Source organism: Schistocerca serialis, chromosome 2, assembly GCF_023864345.2.
Source record: "Schistocerca serialis cubense isolate TAMUIC-IGC-003099 chromosome 2, iqSchSeri2.2, whole genome shotgun sequence".
In the NCBI taxonomy this organism is placed as follows: domain Eukaryota; kingdom Metazoa; phylum Arthropoda; class Insecta; order Orthoptera; family Acrididae; genus Schistocerca; species Schistocerca serialis.
In genome coordinates, this window is record NC_064639.1 from 577,183,414 (window position 1) to 577,199,722 (window position 16,309).

The 16,309-nt window shown below is 42.6% G+C and overlaps 1 protein-coding gene across 1 annotated transcript in view; it reads right to left on the reverse strand.

Moving 5' to 3' along the window:
- Positions 1 to 16,309, reverse strand: part of LOC126456242 (GATA-binding factor A-like) — a 312,580-nt gene that overhangs the window by 47,790 nt on the left and 248,481 nt on the right. The window contains exons 2-3 of the mRNA XM_050091994.1: positions 11,754 to 11,961; positions 11,626 to 11,696 (exon numbers count right to left, since the gene is read on the reverse strand). Coding sequence (XP_049947951.1) covers positions 11,626 to 11,696; positions 11,754 to 11,961 — 279 coding nt within the window. The remainder of the gene's footprint in view (positions 1 to 11,625; positions 11,697 to 11,753; positions 11,962 to 16,309) is intronic.

Genomic DNA, 16,309 nt, shown 5'->3' on the forward strand with positions numbered 1-16,309 from the left:
TTCGTAAAATGGTATACAACTTATGCCTGTGTGGCGTTTGTAAGTATTTAATTTTTAATTTTACTGTACTACTTGTGTATCCCTATAGAACCTAAGAACGTGCATCTCTTTGTATGTGGCTATCTTCGAAACTAAGTGATTCTAAAACCAATAAGTGTTACGCTGAATCAAATCCATATGAAAAAATGGAGGTAACGAAACTGAAATTCTTGGACATGTTCAAAAGAGGATGGACACGCGCTTCAAAAAATGAAAACAACACAGTCAGATGGCACGCCACTGAGGGGTCAAATGACTAATAAAACAATAGAGCAACTATTATGGAATGGCCACCAGAAATAACGGAAATGCTTTAGGAAGTCACAATAAAGCAATCTGCACCTCATATACCACAAACTGTCAACTGACAGAAAACCGGTACATTCACTTTGCCCACCTGGACCTGAAGCATGGTGCAGATTCCTGTATGCTGAAATTTCAGAAGTGTGTTTTGAATAAAACAACGCTATTCCCGAAGCTGTTGTGGAAGTCATCAAGACAATTTATAGGGACCTAGCCCATCCAGACCTCCTCCAAAAGTGTTTACATGGGCGTACTCAGAATCTCGATAGACCTTTCAATAACGTTATCTCAACGCGAGTACCGAAAACTTTGTTTTTAGTGTTAAATACACTGAAATGGGGAGTTATTGACGCTGTATTAACATTTAATTAGGGAAAATAGGGAGAATAAGAGTTGCACACCATCTTAACATCACCTCTGGCTGTCGTGCTGTAAAGCGGTTGAAACTATTAGTCAAGTTGAGATGCCGAGGCACAGTATGCAGCTGAGTTCACATCCAAGGAAGCAAAGTGAACCAGAAGGAAGAAGCTTTTAGGAAAGGAGGGCAGCAAAGAAAGAAGTTGGTGCTGACTAAGCTGCTGGGTGCTTCTGAGCCTTTATTTGAAAATATGAGTGAGTGTTTATCATTTTAGACGCAATTTTCTCAAAATGAATTGTTTTATACTTTATGTGTCTAAATACTAAAAACTCTTACATGAAAATTTGTGACCTATTTTTTTATAACACCTACACCTATTGAAGCAAATTCATGATTAAAACGGTATGAATCTAGGAGGCTAAATGTACAAATATTTGTAATAAAAAATAGCATAATTTACAAAATAGTATTTCACTGGGTCTTTTGTACCTTATCTCTTAATCCTGCGACAGTAGACATAAACAGCACATGTAAGCAACCTGCAAAAATCTTAGATTTTTTTACCTCTTTTGGTTCCAGAGTCAAATGTACATAAACTTAGCTCATGTAACATTGACAACATAGGCCTTTGCAAAATTCCCTTAAAATAAACCACTACAATAACAGGTGACAAGAAAGTCCACGTGTAAGAAAATGCCTGGTATTGAGTCATAAATTAGAGAAACTGGTAATATAATGAAAAATTATATCGAAAATATTGGAGCTTCTTAAAGCAATAGACTCCTGAAATTTGATAAGTAAGTTCGTAACATCTGAGCACAGGCTTTTGCATCTGGAGTTTACTGCAATAAATTTCATCTCACTGTGTAGCCTGTTCATGAGGCATTTAAATTACAGACGTTTCAGCAAGAAATGCAGATAGCCTACAGGCTGATTACTTGTGCCGTAGGTTTCTGGAGCAGACCCACAGTAAAGCACTAGGAACGTCTGACAGGTCTCATAAATGACAGGCTAGGACGTAAGCAGCAGTTCGTCGATGTTCGACCTAATTCACCGATCACATCCAATAAATATCGACATATAATATCTCTAGAAATAAGCATCAGATGTCCCTCCCATCTTGATCTCATCATCCAACCAATAAACCTCATCCCAAGATTTCCAGACAGTTTTAACTGGAGGTATAAGAGCCCAACTGTGTTCTTACAACAATATCACAAGTTGGCTGTTTGCAATTGTAGCCGAAATGTCGGTAGTTTTACCACATCATGATGCGATCACACTCTCAGAATAATTTAATTTAAATGTTGAAATATACCAGAACATAGCAAATATAACAGAAAAATCAGAAAGAAGTTACTGATATTATTTGTTCGTTTGTATAGGACGGATTTACCTATAATATCTTCAACTGCCTTCGCCAAAGAAGTATCGATAAGATCAAGTATTCATGGCGTCATGAAAGGCTTACAAGGTACCAGCATAGGAGGAAACAACAGACCTTATCCCATTGCTTATCAGTAAATAATATTATGCGTATTAATATTTTCCTTGTCTTTGTAAATGTATGGTCATATAAAATCATATGGTCCACTGAAGGGCACTTGCTGGGATGATGTGAGATTTTGTATTGTATTCACTTTCTGTTGCGGCAACTTCGAGGGGTTGTAGAGGGTGTCTTGAGGAACAAATCGAAGATAGGAACCTGTGTACAGAAACGTCACCCAACGACGCCACAGTGCGTCGAAGTCATGGGCACCGGCGCCTGCCACTTCGCCACCCCTTCGGCAGCAAATGTAACTTTGCTCACTGAAGGATTGTAGGCGGAACGTCTCGCATTGTTGTTTGCTATTCAGTGATCGCGACTGATTGCCACGATAGCCAGACAGAGATAATTGCTGTGTGAACAGGCCTTGTCTCCTATGAATGAGATTCTCGCTGGCCTCAGTGGTCTTCGGGCACAGGTTAACATCCTCAGTTTAGTTTTCTTCTGCAGCTCTCTAAAATCTCCATTGGTTTTCGGTATACAGGAGAAAAATAAACTGCAGACTGAAACCCATGTCCGAAACCGTCATCCGACAAGGCAACAGACGATTGTGTTCGTCGAAATCAAGGCCTGTGTACGCACTACCTAGCTCCATCTTCTCCACTGGCGATCGTGGCAATCATTCGCGATCACTGAAGACAAACAACAAAGCGCGACGTTCTGTGTAGGGTCCGTCAGCATACAAAGTCACGTTTGCCGCCGAAGGGGTAGCCTAGTGGCAGGCGCTGACGCGTCATTGGATGACATTTCCAGACGTACGTTCCTACCTCGACTTCTTTCTCAAGACACCCACTACAAAGTTTGTCACAACATTTCTGGGACACATGTAAGTGCAGATATTGCTATTAGTGACTGAAGACAGTGTACGGAACAACGTTACATCAGTATTCACGCCATCTGAAGCAAATAATTACAGTTATTACAAGTCGTATGGTTTCAGATTGATCAGTACCTCCAAGTACATGTGGTAAGAAAGAGCCGTTAATGCTTCTTTCTCCCAGGGCAACAGGTAATATACGAAAGTGTGGACGCATTGACTGACAACGGTTAATGCATACTGACAACTATGGTCCGTTTAGCGGTACATTGAAGAGCATCACGGAGTAAATTATCTCATGTGTTTGTAGGAGAACTATTCGATGCAAAGAAAAATCAACCAACCCACTGGTGTGTGTATGTACGTATCACATAAGCAGACGTCTGCACCTATAGCCATTACTCCATGTATATAATCTGGAATCCCCACGAAGTTATTTTTCTCTCCTCTGAGCTTTATTCAAATTCCCTTATGTGTTAGTTAAGAAAAATGACCTCAAACGAATTACTTTTCGCTTACGTTATATTTATATCTGAGAGAAAGAATAAACTACATTCAGCAGTGATGAAACTTTCTCATCGGTTTTAAATGAAATTTACAGCAAGCCAGATAAGTTCATGTTGCAGGGGAGCTCCAAGGCACGTGGTTGCAGTGACAGAGCCTTCGATATTTTGCTATCAAATTAGGCCGAATTTTTTCAGTTTATTAGGTGTTGTAGGATAGCGACTACTTATACATATTACATCTGTAAGGTATAGCTACATGAAATCTGTTATACGGAAAATGGTTTCAGTTTTGTCTTAGTTAAGCTTGTTTTAGGCCCCCAATCCGCCTTTATTTATTCCGTTCCGCTATGAGAAGATACATGTTACTACGAAATATGTATCACAGTTAGTCATATCTTGTTTTTGTTTACTTATGACCCTGATTTCATATAACGGGGAATGCTTTAAAGCATTAAAAGGGGGGGGGGGGGGGGAGGGTAATAGTATTTTATGATCTTAGAGGTTAAACTCCTAAAGTAGTGACAAGCTTCAAAACTTAACAATATATAGTGAAACATTAAAAATCTAGAAACGGCAATTTAAAAGAATTGAAACGTCCTCTATTATTTATAAAAACATACTAATAGTTCCGGGATGACAGGGTTTCGTAGGAAAGGATTTTTAGCCGGCTTATTATATTGCATACTGGTTTTGCGCTAAAACTATTTCTGGAAAATTTTAATATAAAGTATATTTTTAACTATCATAGGGAAAAGGGCATCACGAACGCTCAGGTTCGTACCTATGTTTTCGACGCTAGCTTATTAATCACGAATGAGAGACTCCCTTTTCATATTATCTTATTAGAAATACCTGATAAATGTGAGTGATAATGTTTGTCGAGCTTAAGTTATACGTTATGTGATCCTACTGACAGTCCTTAATCTCTCTCCGTCGTACAAACTGGGAGAAACATTCCGAACGCAAAACGCGTTTTTGGACACGTGAAAATATATAGACAAGGATGTATCATAAATTCATGATTATTATTTCACATCATTCGGTTCATTTTTAAAGATGTTTTCTGTTCATTCCCACAACTATTTTCATTCCAAATACTGTCATTATTTAAACCTATAAAAGTTAAATAATTTCGCATGGCTCCTCTGATGTGTTTTTACTGCGCAATAAAGCTCCTGCAGACTCTGTAACAAAATTTCGTAAACTCTGGACATGTTTGATATGAGAGTTATTTAACTGTGTCCACACATCCTTCCGTTCGGCTACCTGTGTATACTACCTCTCCAGACATGGAAAAGAAAGACCAACAGCTGTCGTCGCAGTGTTCTGCAAACGAAGAATAATTTCAGATGCCGTGGAGTAACAAAGTCGCTGTCTGAACAGTTCTACGAAGAGGGTATCCGTTACATCGTTCATCGCTACAACGGGTGTATTAATGTCACAGGAAATTGTGTTGAAAAGTAGCTTACTGTTTTAGTTTTAATAGTTAGATAGTATAAAGTCGAAACAGATGCCAGTCATAGTTTCTGTAACGATCGAATGAAAATTACTTTACGAATTGCTCTTTCATAGCTGATAGCCTCTGTATAATTGACTGGCATATATCAGGACATCACGGTACAGCCAGATATCACGCTAACGGATGCCGGCGGTATTCAAACATCTTCACAATTTCTTTGAAGCATCTACGCATTAAGCGCTCGCTTCTTAAGGATGAAATAACTCTACAGGTTGAAGTTGTTGGATGTTCTGGTTTCTGCTCTATCGTTCATTCCAGAAACCTAGTCGTTAGCTCCTTGAGACGATATTTTGTCGTCAGCAGACACGTTAATGCTTATTTTTAGGGCTGTGTTCAGGAATCGCTAATTTATTCGAATGTCCATAATAATAAGCTCCAACACGGTATATGTGGAATATCTAAAACAGCTTCTATCGTACACACAAGAAATATTAATAATTACAGGCACGTTGAGGCGTTTGTCATACTTTGTAATTGTGTTCTAATGATATTGTTAAGAAAGGCTGCTTTGGATAGACAATGAACACTTTCAGGAGCTTAGTTCTGCACGGAGGGAATAAGCACACCTTGGAGACGGAAGAAGACCATCTCTAGAACGAAAACGTATCCAACGTCAATGCTGAGGCGATATACACCGCGTGCAGAAAATGCCCTGCAGCAGTCTATATACTTTCGGAAAAATTAAGAGTTCCGACGGCAACTACTAGCTGGTTCCTACCAACTGCTCCGATAGTATCCGCAAAGACAAAACGGGAAAACAGTTCCAAGTCATTGATCAAAAGACACATTCAAAAAAACTACCATCTCCAGCTATGGAATGGGTCTACAATCTGTTACGGACCCTCTTACCAATAGAAAACGTGCACACTCACTAAACCATAATACTCGCCTGTAAAATCGGAAAATAATTAGGCAGAATATTACTCCCGCACACGGGAATACACTTTAGATTTTGCTGTCCTCCAGTGTTTGAAAATTACTTGATTTACCACAAAGGGTCACTAACTCTTGACTTCAGAAATGACAGAACGGAGACACTTTAAAACGTCACCTCCACTCCAGATAGTACATGAAATTCCTCTTACAACAGCGATGGTTTTCGGCCGACAACTTACACTACGTGATGAAAAGTACCCAGACACCTAATAGTGTCTTTGCCCGTCGGCCTTATGACGACTTCAACTTTGCTGCGGGCGCTTTCAAATGGTTCAAATAGCTCTGAGCACTATGGGACTTAACATCTGAGGCCATCAGTCCCCCAGAACTTAGTACTACTTAAACCTGACTAACCTAAGGACATCACACACATCCATGCCCGAGGCAGGATTCGAACCTGCGACCGTAGCAGTCGCGCAGTTCCGGACTGAAGTGCCTAGAACCGCTCGGCCACCGTCCGGGCGCTCTCAATGAGTGGTCTTGATGTCTGTGCAGGAACGGCAAACCGTTCTGCCTCAAGAGCCGAAATCAGAGAAAACAGGACTGTCGGACGCTGGTGTCTGCAGCGATGTCGACGTTTTAACTCAGTCCAAAGGCGTTCCTTTGGACTGAGTTTGGAATTCTGTACAAGCCATTCCATTCCAGGAATGTTATTGTCCACAAACCATTACTTCATAGGTGCTGCTTTATGACATAGTTCGTTTCACGGTGATACAAGCAATCGTCTTACCCGAACTTTTCCTCTTCTACACACAGCGCACAATGCCGTAAAATGCGTAAATGTCCTTGCGCGTTTCTCGTTTTCTTACGCACAATAGGGCAACCACATCCTAACTACGAAAAACACCCCATACCGTAACTCCACAACCTCCGTACTTCAGTGTTGACACTACACATTGTGGCATATAACGTTCTCTAGAAATTAGCCAAACCCAGGATTGCTACTAGGTGTGGCGTGATTCATGTCTCCGTATTATTTATTTCCAGTCATCCACTGTGCAATGGCGTCGCTCCTTGCATCACGTAAAGTGTCGCTCAGCACTGACTGCTTAGGAGTAGCTGCTCGACCATTATACCGCATTCTTTTTAACTCTCTGGGCACAGCCATTGTGCTACCTGGATTGCTGATCGAAGTTTGGAACTCACGTGTGATTTATTCCTCTGATTTCGTGTGATTTATACAACCACCCTCCGTAACGCTCCTCGGTCCCTGTCGAACAGTATGTACATGATGTCTGTCTGGTCTTGATTTATCTGTGGATTTTTCTACGCGTTTTCACTTTACAGTCAGATCAACAGCAGTCGACTTGGCCAACTCTAGAACGATTGAAATGTCCCTCATGAATTTGTTACTCAGGCTCTCTGCTGTTCCTTCTCTATATAAACGATATAGGAGACAGTCTGAGCAGCCGTCTTATGTTGTTTGCAGATGACGCTGTCGTTTATTGTCTAGTAAAGCCATCGGAAGATCAAAACAAATTGCAAAACGATTTATAAAAGATATCTGTATGGTTCGAAAATTGGCAATCGACCCTAAACAATGAAAAGAGTGAGATCAACAGCATAAGTGCTAAAAGGTATCCGTCAAACTTCTACATCTTCATGGTTACTCTGCAATTCACACTTAAGTGCCTGGTAGAGGGTTCCTCGAACCATTTTCACACTACTTCTCTACCATTCCACTCTTGAATGGCGCGTGGGAAAAAAGGAACACTTAAATATTTCCGTTCGAGCTCTGATTTCCCTTATTCTATTATGATGATCATTTCTCCCTAGGTAGGAGGGTGTCAACAAAATATTTTCGCATTCGGAAGATAAAGTTGGTGATTGGAATTTCGTAAATAGATCTCGCCGCAAAGAAAACCGCCTTTGTTTCAGTGACTGCCACCTCAACTGGCGTATCATATCAGTGACACTCTCACCCCTATTGCGCTGTAACACGAAACGGGCTGCCCTTCTTGTCACTTTTTCGATGTCCTCCGTCAATGCTCCCTGGTAAGGATCCCACACCGCGCAGCAATATTCCAGCAGAGGACGGACAAGTGTAATGTAGGCTGTCTCTTAGTGGGTTTGTCGCATCTTCTAAGTGTTCTGCCAACAAAGCGCGGTCTTTGTTTCGTCTTCCCAACATTATTATCAATGTGGTCTTTCCAATTTAAGTTGCTCGTAATTGTAATTCCTAGGTATTTAGTCGAATTGACAGCCCTTAGATTTGCGCGATTTATCGTATACCCAAAATTTATCGGATTTCTTTTAGTACCCATGTGGATGACCTCGCACTTTTCTTTGTTTAGCGCCAATTGCCACTTTTCGCACCATACAGAAATTCTCTCTAGATCATTTTGTAATTGGAATTGATCGTCTGATGATTTTACTAGACCGTAAATTACAGCACCATCTGCAAACAATCTAAGGGGGCTGCTCAGATTATCACCTAGATCACTTATGTAAATGAGGATCAGCAGAGGGCCTATGACACTACCTTGTGGAACGCCAGATATCACTTCTGTTCTACTCGATGATTTGCCGTCTATCACTACGAACTGTGACGTCTCTGAGAGGAAATCGCGCATCCAGTCACACAACTGAGACGATATTCCATATGCACGGTATCAAAAGCCTTCTGGAAGTCTACGAATATGGAATCGTTCTGAGATCTCTTGTCGACAGCACTCATTGCTTCATGGGAATAAAGAGCTAGCTGTGTTGCACAAGAATGATATTTTCGGAATCCGTGTTGGTTGTATATCAATAAGTCATTTTCTTCAAGGTGATTCATAATGTTCGAGTACAGTATATGCTCCAAAGTCCTACTGCAAATTGAGGTCAGTGATATGGGACTGTAATTCAATGGGTTACTCCGATTTCTTTTCTTGAATATTGGTGTGACCTGTGCTACTTTTCAGTCTTTAGGAACAGACCTTTCGTCAAGCGAGCGGTTGTATATGATTGCTAAGAAAGGCGCTATTGTGTCTGCATACTGTGAAAGGAACCTGACTGGTATACCATCTGGACAGGAAGGCTTGCCTTTCTTCTAAACTTCGGTTACACGATAAATCAGTCAAATCTAAAGGCCGTAAATTCATCTAAATACCTAGGAATTACAATTACGAAGAACTTAAACTGAACAGAACACACAGAAAATGTTGTGAAAAAGGCAAACCTAAACTGTGTTTTATTGGCAGAACACTTAGAAGATACAACAGTTCTACTAAAGAGACTGCCTACGCTACGCCTGTCAGTCCTCCTTTGGACTACTGGACTACTGCTGCGCGGTCTGGGATCCTCACCAGATAAGATTAACGAAGTACAACGAGGAAGTTCAAAGAACAGCAGCACATTTTGTATCATCGCGAAATAGGGGAGAGAGTGTCAGTGACATGATACGTTTTCCGTTGCGGCGGAATCTTCTCACGAAATTTCAATCACCAACTTTCTCCTCCGAATGCGAAAATATTTTGTTGACGCCGACCTACATAGGAAGAAACGATCATCATAATAAAATAATGGAAATCAGAACTCTCACGGAAAGTGTTCGTTTATTCCGTGGGCTGTTCGAGATTGTAATAAGCGTGAATTGATCAGGTTACATTCCATTCAGAAGGCTGTTGCACGCAGCGACTGTTATAATGATTTGTAAATAATATATTTCAGCTATCAGTCGTCCTTTTTAAATTTTATTGACAGATCTAGATTTCAGCTAGAAACTAGCCATTCCCAATGCACTATCATTTTTGATCAATGCATGTATTTCATTGAATACTACTGGAGTAGTATTCAGTTAACTGTGGATGAGTCCCGACCAACAGGAATTATATGCATTGATTAAAAATAATAGTGCATTGAGAATGGCTAGTTTATAGCTGAAATCCGGATCTGCCAATAAAATTTAAAAAGGACGACTGATAGCTGAAATCTGTTATTTACAAAACCGAGAATTACTGTGAATGCGGTTCGATGAACCCTCTGCCAGGTGCTTAAGTGTGATTTGCGGTGTATCCATGTAGATGTAGAACGAATAGTCCACGTTCGATACCACTGAGCTCTCTTGACCGACCTATTCTGCTTCTCTACCGGCAACACAACACTCCTCATCTGCTTTTGTACTGGCGGATCCGTCTCTCGTGACATGTCTGGTCAATTATGCGTCAAATAAGGGTGGCCGGGTACTTTTGCTCAGGTAGTGTAGACCTCCAAAGCGCTTCACACAAAACTGTTTCAGTAGTCAAGCCTTTCAGACAGTCATCCTTCAGAGCAGAATGCAGGCTCTTTCACAGTTTAAATTTTACTTCCGCTAACAGATATGTGTTGTGTTTGTTCTTTTGGACGTGTCCGATACAGGGGCACTATGAATTAAGACGCAAAGGAATTACAGACATTGGCTGCAAGTGGACATTGATTAAATAAACGGGGAAAGTGGAAAATTTGTGACAGACCGGAATTCGAACGCGAGTTTGTTCCTTACTAGGCAGATGCTCTGACCATCAAGCCATCCCGACCCAACTGTCATCCCAACTGCACGGACTACACTAGCGCTCCTCCCTTCAGAACCAAATCCGCAACTTATCCACAACACAGTACATTATCATTATTTCTCGCGGCATGTCGCCAATTCGTTTATGAGTGTGTATAAGTTGAGAATTTGAGCCTGACAGGAGGCGTGCTAGGATAGTTCGTGCAGTTGCGATGGCTCGGATGGGTTAGTGGTCAGAGCATCTGCCTAGTAAGCAGGAGACCTGGGTTCTAACCCCGGTCTGGAACCAATTTTCAACTATCCCCATTGATTTGATCAATGCCCACTCGCAGTCAATGTCTATAATTCCTTTGTGCCGCTAGCAGAACTTCTCTGAAAGATGCGTCGGCCCCGATAGCTGAGTGGTCAGCGTGACGTATTTCCGTCCTACGGTCCCTGGTTCGATTCCCGGCTGCGTCTGGGATTTTCTCCGCTCAGGGACTGGGTGTTGTGCCGTCTTCATCATCATTTCATCCCCATCCGGCCCGCAGGTCGCCCAATGTGGCGTCGAATGTAATAAGACCTGCACCAAGGCGGCCGAAGCTGCCCCGCTAAGGGCCTCCCGGCCAATGACGCCAAACGCTCATTTCATTTATTCTGAAAGATGCTGCTTCCTGTCAAGACTTTTCAGATGTTTCTTTCCAACAGGTTCTGGAAAGACCACAAGCTCCTGAGTCAACTTAGCAAGTCCCGATAATAAGACATTCAAAAGGATTATACAAAGAATGACCCATCATCTCCAAGGCTGGACAGAGTCTTGTCCCCTGGATGATGGAAGCTGGCCCTGGGCCCACAATATCCGAGAGTACAGTCCGGGAACGCGATCAGGAATGATACATTAGAAAGCGTCTGTTTTTATCGTTGTCAGTAGGCAGAACTTCGAGAGTGGTGGAATCAGGTCTACTTTTGCACAACTCACCCTGCATTAAAGAGGATGAGTAGAAGTAAGAAGCATAACAGTGATGAAATAATCACTAGCCATTCTTTATCGAGCGACGGTGAAAGAAGTCGCACCTGAAGATGATGCTACAACTACCGAAACGCCAGAGGCTAGTGCGGCGTAGACTACACGATTTTTGGCTTCGTACCTGTGGCGGCAGTGGGCGCGTACTGCGCGTGGTGGTGATGGTGGTGGTGGTGGTGGGGCAGCACGGGCCGGCTGGAGGGCACGTAGACAGGCTGCTGGTGCTGCTGCGGCTGCTGCGGCTGCGCCTGCTGGTGCTGGTGCTGGTGGGCCGCCGCCGCCGCAGCCGCCGCCGCCGCCTGCGCGAACGACGCCACGCCGCTGTCGAAGACGCCCCCTCCGCCCCCACTGCTGGCGGCGCTGCCGCTGCCCGACGTGCTGCCGCCCCCGGATGCAGAGCCGCCGCTCGCGAACATGGCGCAGCTCGTTCCGCCCCCGCCGCCGCCGTTCACCGCCACATCTGCAGCGTCAAACACGGCGCACTGAGCTTTCATTTCTTCTGGTTCACACATGTTAAACATATTCCATACTGCACCTAATGGGACTCTATCTTCTTTTCTCTATAGTGGTCGCTTTACGGAAGTGTCCCACTTCGGTACACATTCAGTTGTTGCTTCCAATTAAACGCTAGGTTTCTTGAATGAGATTTTCACTCTGCAGCAGAGTGTGCGCTGATATGAAACTTCCTAGCAGTTTAAAACTGTGTGCCCGACCGAGACTCGAACTCGGGACCTTTGCCTTTCGCGGGCAAGTGCCCTACCATCTCCTGCAGGAGAGCTTCTGTAAAGTTTGGAAGGTAGGAGACGAGATACTGGCAGAAGTAAAGCTGTGAGGACCGGGCGTGAGTCGTCGTGCTTCGGTAGCTCAGATGGTAGAGCACTTGCCCGCGAAAGGCAAAGGTCCCGAGTTCGAGTCTCGGTCGGGCACACAGTTTTAATCCGCTAGGTTTCTTTTTTCCTTTTTTTTCCAGAAAGTATTGGTTCAATCTGTGAACCCCTTACCCTCTTTCCTAAACTGCCGCCCCCTCGCCGATGATACAAGGGATAAGGAGATAATGACGACCGGCACCCTATTATACAATCCTATTCTACAAAAAATTTCACAAAATTTATATTGGAGGGAGTAATAGATTTCTTGTCTCATAATGGAGACCGGAGTCCCGGCATTTTGAAAAGGTGGTTATCCATGATGCTCACTGTTGAAAGGGAGTTGTTCTATTTGTCACGACGATTTTCAGGAAGTGTTGACCATATACGTGAATGAAGTTGCGAATTTGATAAATGTACTCAACTTCCGTAATATCGATATCTTCTTTGTAAGACTCTGTTTCTGACCGGAGATGTCGGTCAGAGAGATTACTTCATTTAAAGAGAGTAGCAGTGTTTGTTTGACAGTGTGTCTATGTATTTGCCTCAAATCGTTCAAATGGCTCTAAGCACTATGGGACTTAACATCTGAGATCATCAGTCCCCTAGACTTAAACCTAATTAACGTAAGGACATCACACACATCCATGCCCGAGGCAGGATTCGAACCTACGACCGTAGCAGCAGCGCGGTTCCGGACTGAAGCGCCTAGAACCGCTCGGACATTTGTATTTGGTTTTAAAAGAATGGAAGCCGGCCTAACGTGTAGTGGAGGCAGCATTATTTACAAAAGGATTTTTGTAATAATATTTTGTTGAGGAAAGATTTTAAGCAAACGAGGTTATATTAATGGAATTTTTTAAGGTAATCCATTTTTTATTTGTAACTGTGAAGTTCCTTATTGTCAGAGTATTGCATTTGGTCGAAGTTTGCTGTAGAAATTTTGTAATGAGAAGTGTGGTGTCGTCTTATAGTTGGAACAAGTGTCTAGGAAGACAATTTTACACTGGGACGTTATTAGGAAATATTTTTGCTAACTTGTTTAGATGAGAGAACTTTATGAAACTGTGTATTGTTGTCATATCTTAATGAAGCATAGTTAAACTTGAAGTCTGTATTCTCATTCATCAGTCACTCAGATGTCCGCCCCTGGTAGCGGAGTGGTCAGCGCGACGGAATGTCATACCTAACGTCCCTGGTTCGATTCCCGACTCGATCGGAGATTTTCCCCGCTCAGGGACTGGGTGTTGAGTTGTGCTTATCATCATCATCATTTCATCCCCATCGACGAGCAAGTCGCCGAAGTGGCGTCATCCCGAAAGACTTGCACCAGGCGAACGGTCTACCCGACGGAAGGCCCTAGCCACCAGGCATTTGCATTTTTAGTCACTAAAATCAGTTCCTCGCTTTCATTTTTACTTTTATGACTTTTTTTGCGCCCTCGCATTGCACAATGTGAGTTGTGTACTGAGAAGCATTTTACGAAAATTTGTAAGATACCATCTTGCATTGCACATTGCAATTAAGTAAATTAAATTTGATTTTTGACAGTCACAGCATTATACCAAATAGCAACAAGTTGCAGAGCATTCTGTGGGCACAGATAGGCCAATAAATTTAATTACCATCAAAATTCATGTCCACTGTAAGGTACAGTGGTTGCCAGAGCGTATTTGTGAAAATAATATATCAGTCCATCGGCTTAATACTAGTAGAAGACTTCAGTAAAGCGCTACCTCGTTAGTTTTCAAGCAGTTTTATCAGAAAGTCAGATGCGTTAATTTTTATGTTCATATGCCATTCACTCAGATTTACATGCCTCGAGTTCAGAACAAAGTTTACATGTTTCTCAGATATCAACTTGACATTCACAAACACGAGTTAAAGATTAAACTTTCAGTGTCCGTCGTGCAACGTCTGTATTCGAGGCTGATAATTTCCAAGACACTTTCGCATTGAATTAGTGCAACTTCCAATTCTCTCTACACTATCTGATGATGAGCATCCAGACACTCCTACGTAACGTGGAACTGATCACTAGATATCACGAGACGCATCCCCCTCCCCTCCCCCTGGAAATAGGCGGCGGGAAGCATTGTGTTACGAGTAGACAACCAGTGACTGCAAAATGGGTCGGTCAGGAGAGCTCAGTAACTTCGAGCATGCTTTAGTTGTCGAACGTCACTTGAGTAACAAAGCCGTATTTCAACACTTACAGAACTATCCAAGTGAAATGTTGGTGATTAGACGCTAATGAACAACCGCTGCTAAGCCAAGATAGGGGCCGTCGACCATCGCACGAAACCAGTGGAGGGAATCATTCGTGTGTTCCATATGCTATGGAAGGGTTTGGGTTTGGCGAATGCCCGGTGAATGTTATTTACCATCACATGTAGTGCCAACAGTGAAGTATGGGGATGTGGTGTTACGGTATAGGTTGATTTTCGTGGTTGGCCCGTGGTCTTGTTACTGCGCTTAAGAAGACGCTAAATGCAGAAGGGCATAAACAAATTTTACAGCATGTGTACTGCGTATAGTACAGGAACAATTCGGGGTATATGATTCTTTGTATCAGCCTGACAATGCATCTTGTCATAAAGCAGCAAGAGTGAGACAATGTTTTGTGGACAGTAACATACCCAAAATGGAATGGCCTGCTCAGAACCCCGACCTCAACCCAATGGAACACCTTTTGGTGGAACTAGAAGGTCGCTTTCTCCGCAGAACCCTTGCGTCCAATATAACTACCTTCTCTGGTTTCGGCTTTTGAGGAGGAAGGCGCTGCCATTTCTCCGCAGACATTCAGATACTTCATTGAATGAAAGGGCCCCAGCGGAGGTCAAGCCGACTTTAGGGCACATCCCATATTAATATCCATTAATATGTATCGGATACTTCTGCTCAGATAGTGTTTCTCTTCCGTTACTCCGACTATCAGTACTCTAGACCTCGTAAGGATCCACACATGAGGCTTTTATAAGCGACCTCCTGTGTGAGTGCATTAAAGATCTTGGGACGTCCTTATAAATCTCAGTTGGCACCCGAATGCATTTATGCGGTCATTCCACGAGATATAACTTCTTACATATCCTCCTACATAGTTGACGCTTGTGACAGATGTCTGTAATAATCACCATGTAGTAAAACTCTAAATGTGCTTTGAGACGTTGTAAGTAGGCTGTTTAGGTTTTTATGTTGGTAACGCCACGTAGCGCTCCATATTAATATCGCTGACTGCGCTGTGTGCAGTGCGTGGCTGGTTGGACTCGTCGTTGGAAGTTTTTCGCCAGTTTAGTGCTGGGCCGTTGGATGTGAACAGCCCGTAGCGTTGGGCAGTTGGAGGTGAGCCACCAGCAGTGGTGGATGTGGGGAGAGAGATGCCAGAGTTCTGACATGTTAATATGAGCGGACGATCTGGACGTGTGTCCGTCACAAAAAGGAAATCTGTTAAACTGGATGTCAAGAATATATATATATATATATATATATATATATATATATATATATATATATATATATATATATAATGACCTTTGAAGGCTAACTAATATGCATATCAGTAGTTAGTGCCTTCAGTAGCTAGAATCTTTTATTTAGCTGGCAGTATTGGCGCTCGCTGTATTCAGTAGTTCGAGTAACGAAGATTTTTGTAAGGTAAGTGATTCATGAACGGCATGGGTTATTGGTAGTCAGGGCTATTCTTTTATAGGGATTATTAAAAGTCAGATTGCGTTGCGCTAAAATATTGTGTGTCAGTTTAGAAATCATCAGAATAAGTAAAGAGAAAACAGTCTCGGTACGTTCAGCTTCACGCTGGAGTTTGAAAATCAAGTAACGTAGAAGTTTTACCAGCACAGTCATTCTTTTCATTCAAAAGGGACATTTCAACGTGAGCTATCCCGCTGCAAGACCAGTTCTTGCCATACAAGCCGGTTCCAGCAG